At 35.1% G+C, this 13,231-nt stretch overlaps 3 protein-coding genes across 4 annotated transcripts; 1 reads left to right on the top strand and 2 right to left on the bottom strand.

Annotated features, from left to right (window-relative positions):
* Positions 1 to 1,379: 1,379 nt before the first annotated feature.
* On the bottom strand, positions 1,380 to 6,406 carry LOC118747260 (proliferation-associated protein 2G4). Of its 2 annotated transcripts, XM_036481257.1 has the most exons (10): positions 6,320 to 6,406; positions 6,021 to 6,185; positions 5,274 to 5,371; positions 4,740 to 4,876; positions 4,110 to 4,272; positions 3,051 to 3,272; positions 2,663 to 2,755; positions 2,451 to 2,583; positions 1,928 to 2,055; positions 1,380 to 1,868 (listed from the first exon to the last, which is right to left on the bottom strand). In XM_036481257.1, the coding sequence occupies exons 2-10, from the start codon at positions 6,109 to 6,111 to the stop codon at positions 1,725 to 1,727; spliced, it is 1,209 nt and encodes a 402-aa protein (XP_036337150.1). In that variant the 5' UTR covers positions 6,112 to 6,185; positions 6,320 to 6,406; the 3' UTR covers positions 1,380 to 1,724. The 2 variants fall into 2 exon arrangements, with proteins under 2 accessions (XP_036337150.1, XP_036337149.1); XM_036481256.1 differs by having other exon boundaries at positions 6,021 to 6,331.
* A 1,764-nt stretch (positions 6,407 to 8,170) lies between these two features.
* On the top strand, positions 8,171 to 9,082 carry LOC118747266 (mpv17-like protein 2). Its single transcript, XM_036481266.1, has one exon. It carries the CDS (start codon positions 8,263 to 8,265, stop codon positions 8,992 to 8,994), a length of 732 nt encoding a protein of 243 aa, XP_036337159.1. The 5' UTR covers positions 8,171 to 8,262; the 3' UTR covers positions 8,995 to 9,082.
* A 174-nt stretch (positions 9,083 to 9,256) lies between these two features.
* On the bottom strand, positions 9,257 to 12,296 carry LOC118747254 (integrator complex subunit 10). Its single transcript, XM_036481244.1, has 7 exons — positions 11,977 to 12,296; positions 11,852 to 11,919; positions 11,544 to 11,796; positions 11,020 to 11,488; positions 10,621 to 10,952; positions 10,182 to 10,349; positions 9,257 to 10,118 (listed from the first exon to the last, which is right to left on the bottom strand). Exons 1-7 carry the CDS (start codon positions 12,106 to 12,108, stop codon positions 9,678 to 9,680), a joined length of 1,863 nt encoding a protein of 620 aa, XP_036337137.1. The 5' UTR covers positions 12,109 to 12,296; the 3' UTR covers positions 9,257 to 9,677.
* Between the last annotated feature and the right edge of the window lie 935 nt (positions 12,297 to 13,231).

The raw sequence follows: 13,231 nt of genomic DNA, 5'->3' as shown, positions 1-13,231 counted from the left end.
TGTACCGAACTGTTAAAGTAATAAACGAAACGAAATAGTAACGTACAATATAGTTTATTTTCGTACACTGCTTGCAACAATTCTTAACCAAGAAATGTTTGTGAAAAATTTTTGGAAAATAGGCGTGGCACCGCCCACTTATGATCACATATATGTATCTCGGTAACCATTCTACCAATTTGTACCAAACTCGGTATGGTTATTGTGCTTGCCACATAAAAGCAAAACGTTGAAAATTATTGAAACCGGACTAAAATTGAGGCCGCTTTTCATATGACGGTAAATTTCAGAACTGCTTGAAACTTCAAAATTTCGAAATTTAAGGACTCTAATTTACTCACAATTGATACGCCCCAAGCTTACCATGTAGCGGTAGCTTTCGGAAAGGTGAAAGTCATATATTAACTTTAAGACTTTCTTACTTGTTTTTTATGTGTGTTACCGCATAACTTGGACCACGTCAACTGATTTCGATAATTCTTTTTGCATCGGAAAGGTAGTGGTTTAGATCCGATCATTGGATCATATATATGAGAATTGAAGTCGGGTTTGTTTTTTGCTTAAAAATTACTTGTTATAAAAAAATATCAAACAAATTTAAGTTTGAAAAACATTGTAAATATTAAAAACGAAACACCATTCATCCATTTCTGACCGCCACTGCACATACATACATAAGTGAAAATGTTCCGCTCTAAAACAAATTTTTCATAAATCAATCAAAATAGGCAAACACATTTATTCTAGCAACTTAATAAGTGAAGCACAAACATTTTAATAATCGAATTAGATTCCAACAAAATCTTAAAAAAGGAATCTTACGCTTTGTTATGGGTCTTCTCGAATGTCATTTTTTGAAAACAATGTTTTGAAGCACCTTAAACATGCTAGCAATTCCTTCCAATGAATATTAGGTCTGCAATTTCGTACGATTTCTTTAACAGTGGAGCTGTTAAAACAATACAAGCGGATAAATTGTTATATTAATAGTACAATAAAATCCCAGATTTTCAATGTTAAAGAACTGCATTTGATAATTTTATTTCTGAAATTAAAACACTTTCGTTTTTGTTCCATATTAAAAAATACTAATTTTATTTTGTTGCTACGGTTTATTGTATTCTGTTTCCGAATCTCGTTAGGCCCAATATTTTCAAAAATGATTGTATGTATTTTCTAATCGCGCTGATCAAGTTTTTATAATTTGCTTAGCAAATTATATATTCCAATAATTTTTTTAATACAAATTATTTTCCTTTTTACTTTTTTAATTACAAAACTTAATTTGCATGTCGTAATGTAACAAAAAGAATATGCTTTTCGAATAAATCATCCTTATGCAGTTCTTAAAATTACCTTCTTTCAATTAAAAATATGCATTTACGGCTTTCATTGCTCAAAGGGTTCTCCGCACATACAAATGTAGGTAAGATCATTTGTTTTATATTTATTTTTTATATTATTTTCATTTAAAATAGAAAAAATTTAGCAGAGACTGATCGATGATATTAACTTGTCCATACGCACAATATTTCTTAAAATCCCTCCTTAGCCAATGCATACATAATAATGTATGTACATCCAGAAGAGGAAGGAAAATGGCTGTGTTTTGTTACTATTACTCCATTTAAGTTAAACAGCTTATTGCTCCTAATATGTTGTTTTTTCTGTTGCTGGTATCATCTGTATTAGCTTTTTTAAAAGGCAGTAACGGCAACCACATTTCAGGCCTTGGTCTCCACTGCCGGTGTGGATTCCACCTTTGATGCAGAGGCAGCAGCGTCCGAGCCAGCTGAAGTGGTACCTCCCTTCTTCTTAGCACCACCCTTACCCTTCTTGCTTGGCTGTAAAGGTGTTGCGACAAGTTCCTACAAAACAAATATAAACTTGTTTCAAAAATATTTAAAACCCAAACGTATTTCATTACTTTCAATTCTGGCTGGGCTATGCTATGCTCACTAGTAAAGTAATCCTCCGCGAAAGGAATACCGGTAACCAAATTGACTCCGTTGGGCATGAGCAGTACAGTGTGCTTAAACTGCGCCACATATTCAGCTGAAACATACAAAGTCAAAAGTTAACAAAAGGAAACAGAATACATATCTTTATCAGCTAATAATAATTCAATTCAATGAACTTCATCTTGGAGCTGTCTGCAGGATTAATGGTCAAAATATATCCAACTCTCCCTCACTCACATTGTCACACGTTTCAAATAAGAAGTTACGTTACTAGAGACGGAATTACTATGTAAAGATAATTTCATTATTTTCGATAGTTAAAACGATTGTTACAGTTATACATTTTACTTAAAGTTTAAATAAATACATTAAGAAAATATATAACTATATATTTTTCTGGCAAGGTGTCTGGCCGTAAACGAAACCGAAATCCGTCCCCGGAATTAATCCTTGCTTAGAAGCTATGTTATTAACTTTTACATGACTTACTTGGTTTCTCGTAGAGAACTTGGAAAGGCTCAATCATCTTGTGGGAAACACATTCAACAACCCCCATACGTGCCTTTGTTTCTTCATCGAAGTGCCTGATATTAAATGGCATATTACCATATTTTGTTTTAACCTGTAGTTAATTGCATTTCAAATTTACTATTCATAGATTTGTTTATTACTATTTCATAATACTATTCTACACCTCTTACCTCCTGCAAAAGGGCACGCGATGCCTTTAATTTCAACATATAATTTTCATCAGTTTTTTTGTATATGGAGACTTTTGTATCCTTTTCACGACCCTTTATTGAAGAAAAAAATATTCATTTTAATATTTTCCTCATATATAAAAGCAACATGTTATTCTTTTAATGTCCTCAGATCTCATAATCTTACAATCTCTGAGCATCAGTCATTCAGTTTTTAACAAGTGTGCCACGTCAAGTAGGAAATGGGAAGTAATCGAATGAGAAATCAATCCATTACTTTCACTTGTTTTCACCAATCGACTTCCTGCTCTCAAGCGCTCTTTTTTAATCATTGGAAATATAAATTATGAAAATTTAAACATAAATATGTATGCTTCAAAGCACTTACAATGCCTTCACCAGTGCTCACTATAACGTCGATAGCATAAACTTCATGTGTCTCGAATGTGCATTTCTCGTGTTCTTTGCGTTGATTTTCATTCGGGTTTTGAATTATAGTTTTTTCGCCATCAATTTTAAATTGTTTCAATTCATGACTAAGCATCCCCTCAATAGGTTTACATTTGAATGATTCGCTAATTTGTTGCACGGCGTCAGTAATCGTGTAATTCTGAGGAAAAAATAAGAATAAGGTTTAGTTTACGCTTTATTGATGACAACATTTATGAAATAGTTTTTCTATAACCTTGCATATAAACAGCCAACAAAAAAAATTCTCATGGTGGGTACCATATAAATTAAAAATCCAAGAGGTGATCCGTTTACTTGCTGATCGTTTAATAGAAAAACACTTCGATTGAAAGCAATTACACACCACCGTATTCAAAATAAAATTGTTATCAGTCGAAAAAAGAGAAATTTTAAAAGCGAAAATTTCACATATTGGACTGAACATTTTTTCTATATGCAAGCGTTGAGATGTATTCTAGTATTAAGGATCTAGAAGACAATCCGTTTACTTGCAAACAATTTTTAAACAAAATTCTGGATTGTTTCTTGGATTTTCTATCAAGTACAAATAAATATTGGCATCATAACGTATTAAAAGTATTGAAAAGATTTGTCAGCAGTCGAAAAAAGAGAAATTAGAATTGAGCAAATTTCTCATGGTAGACTACCATTTTTTTTTCTGCAAGCGTTGAGATGAATGCTTGTATTGCGAAAACAAGAAACATTCCGTTAACTTGCAAATTAGTTAATAACCGTAGGGTAGCTTAAATTTATGTTTGAAGATTATTAGGGGGAAACGCATTTATTTAGCATTGCACCATTGTGGCTCAACATGTTTACTTTTGCAAACATTTCTTTAAGATTTCGATAAATTTTCAAAATCCGAATCAATGCTTGCTATAATTAGTAGCACTAAATACTTAAAATGTATGTACATGTGTACAAATATACTATCATCTGTATATACATATGAATATCACAAATTTACAACACTTACGCTGTTTCCCGCTTTTAATAACCGCAATGCAGCCTGTACAGCCCAGTACGCAGCTAAAACGACATCGGCTTGCCGCCCAGTCACTTTTTTCTCGGTAGAGGATCCAATAACAACAGTATGTGCAGCGACAGCAATAAAACCATCTATATGTGCACCAAGATCTCTATGAAGCAAGAAAATGGTTGGGAGATCGAGAGTTTGCTATTTAAATGCATTAAAATACGAATATATAACCAGCCCTTATATACATACATATGTACATATCGCACACCGTCTTAAAAAAGTCACAATTCAAAATTTAAATTATGCACTAAAAATGTACACGGAGCTTTTATTTACCTTTCAGCAAAAGCTGGAGAAAATTTTGGTTATTTATTAAAGAAAAAACTAATGTAAAGTCTCCCTTGCCCATATGATTAGCATGTGGTACGAAATAGTTTTTCGCATTTTCTGACGAACGTATTATTTTGAGTTGTGGCTCTTTTGAAGACGGTGTGCGATATGTATATCTTACTTAATGTTGATAATTTCGAATTAGTGACCTAAACAAATTTTATGGGAAATGCCACCTGTATAAAGGCACATAATCACATCAAATCAATATATAAATGGGTTTAAAATCGCACTTACATTTTCACAACATCCCCTTCCTTTAGAGTGTAGTCAGGATCATTCTTTGATGGTGAGAAATGGCATACGCAGTTGTTAACCGACAAACAAGTTGGGAATGCAATACCTTTCTTCAAGTCCTTTTCTTTCTTATATACCTTAAAAGGATATAATATAGTTATAGACCAGTTCCTTTAAAGGCATTAACGTAATATTATTTTCTTTGTTCTCAGATCTCATAATCTTGCAATCTTTGAGCATCAGTATCAGCAATATTGAAAATGCGCTAGACTGACCTTTAAATAAACTAATGACAGTCAGAAGAAATTCATAGAATTTACTGCAGTTTTCGACACAAGTGACACTTCAAACTCTCACGCGCTTGTTTTTAATCATCGAACATATAAGTATTTAACAAAATAGTAGCAAATTTTTTGTTTAATTTCTATGGGTCCATTACTCCAACCGAACGGCAACTCAGCTGAGATCGACCCATTGTTATAGCCATAATGCTACTATATAACATACCAGGTTTTAACGAAAACTCAATCTTACTTTGTTGGTTTCCTCCACGATGAGACTGTCACCCTTATTACAGATATCCCGCACGGATGCATCGGCCACACAGAGATCAATTATAGCTTTCAATGTTTCTGCAAATTCACAAATGAATTAATAATTTTTGTCTATGTATAAATACAAATATTCTAAAGGTGGTTTGCAAACTACTTCGGTACATAAGGGGAATTCTCGAAGTCACGCAATACAAAGCTTTGCCATAAGAAACCCGGTTTTTACCATGAAATCCGTTCACCGTGCAAGGACTTTGCAAGACTTAAAATTCGACATATAGATCTACATATAAGAATGTTTTGAAATGCGTGGCAGTATTATGGTTTGCCCGCTGATAGCTTGTATACATATGTATGTACATTAGTCCTTCAACAGCATTAAAACAAATGTGCGAGATGTATATGTACGTATGTATGTATGTATATAAAAAAAAAATTAAAGTTATAAGAACATGAGCCATGAAAAAGTTCAAAAGATTTGTCTGATCGACGGTGAAATTTTAGATGGTTTTTAGGTTATGTTGAATTAGGAATGTATATGCGCCGCGTGGCTTGCTCTACTTGGTCCATTTTTGAAATTTATTGAACTTCTCAAATAGGTTTTTTATATATACTTTTTTTTTGTCTTTTTAATAAAAATAAAATTATTATTACAAACACGCATTACATTTTTAATTAGATAGACTTTTGTAAATATAAAAATTGAACATGACCAAAAAAAAATACTTACTGTTGGCAATTTCACCGGCCAATTTGTATTTGGTCACCACCAAATCTTCAGCAATAGTTTTCTCTGGTGCTTCTTTCTCAACTTCGGCCATTTTCTCGTAAGATCTAGCTTAGTCCTTTGTGAAACAATTCGGGGGTAAGACCAGAAATCTACTGCTGTTCACACCTAAGCATATAAAACAAATAGCAAATCACTTGCTAGAATTGCTGACGCAAATAATGTTGCAAAACTTTAACAAATAAACTTTATAAAAATGCTTTCTTCAATAATCAAATCACAAAGACCACTTTTTTACACACGTTGCTCTTTTCGCGACGGTGGAATTGTGCAAAAGGAAGGTAAACGATGTGGACACGAAGCATTGGAAATTAGTTCGGGGCTGCCAGCTCGGCACGATTAAAAGATGTGCATGAAAAACCAGTTTTGATTTATATATCATTCTTCGCAAAGCCCTCTTCTATGTCTTCAAATATAAGCTGTGAGGTGTTTATTTTGAAACAGTTTGACCCAGGTGTGCTAAATACATTTTGAGTTTGACATAGAAAAAATCTAATTTAAACAATTATCTGTTTACCTTTTATGATAGAACGTAAATAGATTTACGTGCATTACAAAATGGAAATTTTTAATCGTGATGGCAGCCCCAATTGATTTCCGCGTCGATAAACTGTCATCGAAAAGAGAATAAAAAGAATAATAAAAGCTGTGTTCGTTTTTCTCAAGTTCGTTTGTTTTTGTTAAGCTGTACCTCCACGTCAAGCGTTTCAAGCGATGAGGCCACAGCATGACTCAATAATAGAAAGGTTTTGTAATAAAACACTCTTCTCGCTCCCACACATAAAATCGCTCCTTTACTTGTGCAGAATGTTGCTTACTCTACAGTTTCTAGTGATATTAGTAGTAAAACCAAAAATTCGTCATACTAAATGTAATTTTCTAGAACAAGTGTAGAATAGTGACCGTTTAGCTATAACCCTGCAAAAATCGTTGGACCATGTAGTCTATTTATGGTAAATTGGAGTACTTACAAAAGTGTTCCTCTGTCATGCTGTAGCGGACCAACTCGTGTCTCTGCGCCAGCTTATTGTTTGTTATCCGATCACTGCTCGTGTTTTAACGAAATGTGATTGAAGTTGAGCATTTGAAAGCACATTTGCATGTCTGGCTGTAGCTGAACGTGTAGAGATGCTCGCTGTTAGTTCTTAAGCTCGTCGGCGATTTCAAGCATCCGTTGTTGGTTACCCCAGCAACGAGTACATGTGTGAGTGTCGGGTTGAATGTCGGGTGCTTGAAGCTTGCCCGGCGACACTCAAGCATAAAGCGTCAACACCATTTGCAATAAAATTTCGTAGTGGGCGGACGTAAACATGTCTTCATCGGATGACGATTTTTTGCTACTTGCCACTAAAATCTTTATCTTCCGCGAACTTGCTCATTTTACATATCACAACAAACTAACACACTAATGCTTGTCAACGCTTTGCGCCACTATCAAACAGACCGCTTATCAAGCAGTCGCGTTGATGGAAAATCAAAAATTTTTGATTTTCCACCAACACGAGCCGACAACAAGTACGTGTGACACGACGATCTCCGATTGCCTCGGTTGCTGGGGTAACCAACAACGGATGCTTGAAATCGCCGACGAGCTTTAGCTCCCAGCATGTTCGGGTTCGAATGCCGTCAGAGGCAACATGTAATTTTTTCTTGGTTTTTATTAATTTCGAAAAAGCATTTGAGAAGTGAAGAACAAAAGCGTGAACAAACGAAAAAATAATACAACAATGCCATTGTTGATATGTTGGAGTAGGTTTGTGCTACTCTGAAGTAATGCCGGGATGGAGTATATGGTCCTGCCCTAGGACATCGCAATGTTAATTGGACCATATTTTTTATATGAATTGTGGTTAATTTTGGAGTACTCTTTGGTCCTTAGGGAGTACTCTTTACACGCATGCATGGAGTAGTCGCGATTTTTGCAGGGCTAAAATGAATTTTGATAAACCGTGTGTGTAATCAGCTTGAGCGCAAGTTCTTGATCGTGTAACCCATATAAAACTCCCGTTCAATTGAATACTTGAATCGTGTAAAAGCCGTGTTAGCAAGGAAAACATAAATTTTTTGCCCATATATCGATGCATCGATAAATCGTTAGAATCGCTATAAAAAAAGCAATGCTCGGAAGTCCTGTGACCAAAATGAGATAATTAGCTAAAACCTCGGCGAAACGAAAATACAGCCAATGTTTGCCCATATGGCAAGCAGATCATATGGAGGATCGTTGGCGCGTGTAGCTTTCAAGTGTCTCTCCAATGTAAACTCAAGCAGGACACCGAAATTGTTATCAAGGTGCCAATTGGGAGCTTTTCCACGGCGTGAATACCAACAAAAGCGTAATGGAAGCTCTGCAGACGCGACTTTAGCCCGAAATATTTGGAACAAACTCTTCGGAAAGTATTTATTAGCGACTAATATTCTTAGTTCCGGCATTTTAATGGTTATTGGCGATTTAATTGCGCAAGAGATTGAATACCGCCGTCATAAAATTGAATCAGTTGACTTTGACATCAAACATGACAGATATGATACAAACCGTATTTGGCGAATGTTTATTGTGGGCGCATTACAAGGACCACTTCACCACTATGTTTACAAATGGATGGATCATGTGATGCCTGTGGCGAATATGCGGAATACATTGCAAAAAATATTGATTGACCAAGTGATTATGTCTCCAGCTTGCATTTTGATATTTTTCTACTCTGCTTGTTACCTAGAACAGAGATCAGTCGAAGAGACAAATACGGAACTGTGTGATAAGTTTCCTATTATTTATCTAATGGACTGGACAGTTTGGCCGGTCGCACAATACGTAAATTTTAGATATTTAGATACAAAGTACAGAGTAATGTTCGTAAATGTTTGTACAGCGCTTTATAACATATTCTTGTCCTATATGAAACATGATTTTTAGCTGAATTTCTTTATTTTAACGTATTGTGATACATTATAGTCAAAGTTGTGTCTAATTATCTAATAAAATATTCCCAGTTGGCGCTGTATATACAAGTACATATGAATATACATACATACATACATAAATATAACCATGTTAACAAGGCGCTTTTTGGAAATCATCATGCGAGTTTACACGCAGTTCTAACCACGCTTTTTTTTATCGGGACATACAAATATGGAATGTATTTGTGCTGTAATAAATGCGGCAATGTTACCTATTTTGAAAGAGTATCAAATTCTTCGCGAAAAATTGGCCGAGTTAGGTAAGAAAGTTTGCATAATTTCAGTAGATTTCCAGCTTGAACATACCCATGTTGCATAGGATATTTAAGCAAAAATAATCGTGCCTATTATGGTATCCGACGAATGCCATTCGCACGGATCTAATCCGAATGGCACTGTCATAACAAGTGGATGAGAAGGATTAGATTCATGAGAATGGGATCCCTCGGAAACAGACCTATTCCGGTCCGATAGATACCATTCGCACGAATCTAATCCTTCGCACTCGCTTATTCCGACAGTGCAAATCTGACTAGATCCGCCAGATACCGTAATAGGCATGAATACAATTTGTAAAAAAAAAAACCATTATTTTTTTTTGATTACTACACCCGGCTTAGAAAAGAAGACTTTTATTTAAAAACCTTCGCTTGCTACCGTAACACCAAACATGTTTCGCATCAGTTGCATATGCTCCTGTGCAATAAAATTTGCGATTAATGCCGTGGGAGCTTCATTTGCTCTTGTTATCTGTTGTTTGATGATTAAACGGAAATCGTCTCGGGAGCCCTTGTCTGTACCTCGTGTGCCAATGCGACAGACGCTTGAACCGGCCTGTGTTGGCGACAGATCGAAAGCAAAATCTTCATCATGTGAATTCCAGATATGCATAAATTCTTCAACAAAATCGATTGTTACTATGTACGTCGTAAATAACCGATATGAAAAAGACCGCCTCGACGTAATAAGTGCAAATATTTGTTCGGCCATAAGTGTTTCCCGTGGATATTCGAGCTGTAGAAGGACCAGCAAATCGCCAAGTATTTCATCCGGACAATTTGGCTCATAGAGTTTCCGCTGAAAGGTATACAATGTTGCATATAAATCATCACTAAGTATTATATTTAATAAAACACTCACACTTAATGTATTTACAATGGCTTTAGTACAGTACTGCACTAATGCTTTTTGTGTTAGTGGTATAAATATCATATGGCGGGGTACTTTTAACGTTAAATGCTCTAAAATATGTCCTGGCGTTGGTGGTAATTCGGCAATAATTTTAACAATGCACTCAAATCCCTGTAACTATAAACGAAAAAAGCTATATCTAACGCGTATGTATATACATACATACGAGTCTTTTATTTTGAAATTGGCATACGTTACTTAAATGATGGTTACTTCTAACTAAATGCACTTGTAAATCGTTCTACTACCATAAAATGACACAACTTTTTTTATCGTTCAGATACAGGGAAATTACTGAAATTGAACGGCATGAAATAGCTTATGCCACACTTTCCAAAAGAAAAGGCTCATATATTAAAACTAAAATAGGATGTAAGCTTTAGTTTACCGTTAAATTCCCTTGGAGCAAATTCAAACTTAATAATTGTAAATTTTGCACTAAATTACTAGTCACCATCATTTCGGACATCAACTTCTTTGCCTCTTCTTTATGACCGAAATAGATAGCTAAATCAAAGAGGAATCGCGATATCCATGCAGCTAGTGGTAATGTAAGTAGCAGTTTACTGAAATCGCGTTGAAATTGGTCCGTGTTTAAAAGTTGCCAACATTGCGCAGCATGAACAAAAGCTTTTGATATATCTTTGCTCATTGGCGTAGTCAATGAGATTTGCGGAGGTTCCATAGTTTGTACATCTGAAGCCTCCACTTTCCAATCAACTGTATTTTCATGTAAATATATTTTAAAATATTCCAAATATGTATGTAATTTTAATTTTTATCTCACCTGTGAAGCCTTCAACCAAAACGTGATTTATATCAGCTTCCTCCGCTCGTGTATAACAATTTTTGATGTAACAGTGCAATGAATAAATGAATAAAGTGGTAGCATAGAAAAGCACTTGAGTACTGCCTGCTGGGCTTATGGATACAATTTCTATAAGTTTATCCCAATAAACATTTTGCCCCCAAGTTTTATTGAAGGGTAAATAGGTTTCCCAACGTAAAATTTTACCGCAGAGCATGAGAACTTGGAAAATCTTCTTCCATATTTCATTGTTATCACATTTGGTAGTATCGTCAATTATTTGGCGTATGTAATACTCCAATGAAATCGTAAATAACCGGCAAACGAGTAAAGGAGGTAGCTCTGGTGTCTTGTGGTAAATTAGAGGCAACGCTTCCTCCACGAGCATTTCTTGATACTTTTGAGGATTTTGCTTCATACCATCTGCTATCATCTCCAGCAATCTTGGCTACATCATAAAGACAACTTAGTAATCGGTGCTATAATTTGAAATATAAACTTACTGAATGAGTGATAGCAGCTTGAGGAAAGCGTTTTAAGATGAGCAATAAAAGCTTGCATTGATGAATACTGTTCTCGGTGTTATTAACTGTTAGAAGTAAGATTTTGTGCTGCACATCATATGAAACATGCTGAAACATTTTCACATAAAATTCTTGTGATGGTGTGATTTCATTTTCAGGTGCACGGAGGGCGTTTGTAAGTTCATTTACTTCATTCCATAACTCAACATTTTGGGTTTGGAAAGACAATACGCTGCAAGGAAATGAATTCAATAAAAGTAGCAAAAATTTAAAATATTTAAACATACATGTTACTAAAACATTTTGCTGCTTCTTCGAAATTATTCGCCTCTTTCTCCAGCTTGTATGCTTCGAACTGAAATCAATGTGGGTTATTATTTGGTGGAATATGTTACACTAGTCATATGCTTACCAGTATGCTAAAATTATTTGGATACAATGTCTTAGCTGTTATCAACCATGCCTTGGCAGATGCACAATCAGTGCTCCTCAGCTTTTGAGCTTGGGACACCAGATACTGTTCATCAGAAACTAACCTCTCCATGAAGTTGAACTTTGATTATGCGGGTATAAAGAATGAATTTGGGTATAGGTCATGAAATTACTCAATAAAATTATTATTTTGTATTATGTTAGCTCCACGACGTATTTTATCATCCTTGCTTTATCTATGTATTCTCTGCCAATGTTTCGGTTATTTTCATTTGCATTTGACGTTTCTATCAAGGCGAATTTATACAAGGTGGTGTTGATGGCGAATTTAGATTTTCGCCGCGATACTTATTAATGTCAAAATGATGTGTTTGTTGTAAACAAGGCGAATTCATATTACAACAAACACACTAGGAGCGTTCCTTATCTCCCAGAAAAAGTCCGAATTAATGAGAGCTCGACTGAATTGTCACTTCTACCTTGTTGAATATGCCTTGCACACAAGCATGTCTAGTACTTTCAAAGAGACACACCTTTTCATACGAACATATGTTTTTCTAAATGTGAAGTACAAATAGTACCATTCAATGGGGTTTCCAGATGACCTCAGAAAACAGAATTTTAAGTTTTTGTTCGGTATATAAAATTTCATGATCAATTGAATCTGATAAAGCCTAAAATGCCATACAGCAGCTTTGGTTTGGCTTGGCTAGCTAATATTATTTTTATGCAAGAAGTATTTGGCCTTTACTGTAGATTTTCTTGAAGAAATACCTTTACGAGCATTTATTTAATGAGAATTGCGAACTGGTTAGGCAATTTCGATATTTTTATGAATTTGTGTTCTTCATGGTTTGTGTTCTTCATGGTTACTATGCCAAAAGCTGTTTTGCGAGAACGAACACATTTTCCTACTATGTACTCAATTTTAGAGGTGGGTAACTCAGCACTGTGCTGAGTTACTGTGCTGACTCTTAGAACTGTGCCGCACGCTCAGACTCACATCTGAAAAAATTTGTAACTCAGTAACTCAGTTTATGTGCTGACAATGTATAGCTCAGTGTGCTACAGAGTCGATATGGTAACTCAGTTGATGTGCTGACACTTGCATAGCTCGGTGCGGCTTGCATTGTTTAGAACTGTGTCGATGTGGTAACTCAATTGATGAGCTGACACATTCACACAATACGATCTTCCAAAAAGTACCATAATAGATGGCATCACTAGACTAACCA

This window comes from Rhagoletis pomonella, unplaced genomic scaffold (genome assembly GCF_013731165.1).
Source record: "Rhagoletis pomonella isolate Grant_MI unplaced genomic scaffold, Rhpom_1.0 Rhpom_scaffold_00011, whole genome shotgun sequence".
NCBI lineage: Eukaryota > Metazoa > Arthropoda > Insecta > Diptera > Tephritidae > Rhagoletis > Rhagoletis pomonella.
The sequence above is the reverse complement of the archived record's forward strand: the minus strand, read 5'-3'. Positions and strand labels throughout refer to the sequence as shown.

What these genes read in the sequence shown, in the direction of transcription:
- LOC118747260 (XM_036481257.1), bottom strand. Translation starts at nt 6,111, where the DNA reads ATGGCCGAAGTTGAGAAAGAAGCACCAGAGAAAACTATTGCTGAAGAT. An exon ending in TATTAAAAGCGGGAAACAGC is followed by an intron (nt 3,273 to 4,109) that starts GTAAGTGTTGTA and finishes TTTTTTCCTCAG; the next exon opens with AATTACACGATTACTGACGC. An exon ending in CGCGTGCCCTTTTGCAGGAG is followed by an intron (nt 2,584 to 2,662) that starts GTAAGAGGTGTA and finishes AATTAACTACAG; the next exon opens with GTTAAAACAAAATATGGTAA.
- LOC118747266 (XM_036481266.1), top strand. Translation starts at nt 8,263, where the DNA reads ATGTTTGCCCATATGGCAAGCAGATCATATGGAGGATCGTTGGCGCGT.
- LOC118747254 (XM_036481244.1), bottom strand. Translation starts at nt 12,108, where the DNA reads ATGGAGAGGTTAGTTTCTGATGAACAGTATCTGGTGTCCCAAGCTCAA. An exon ending in AAGCTGCTATCACTCATTCA is followed by an intron (nt 11,489 to 11,543) that starts GTAAGTTTATAT and finishes TTTATGATGTAG; the next exon opens with CCAAGATTGCTGGAGATGAT. An exon ending in CCATTGTAAATACATTAAGT is followed by an intron (nt 10,119 to 10,181) that starts GTGAGTGTTTTA and finishes TATACCTTTCAG; the next exon opens with CGGAAACTCTATGAGCCAAA.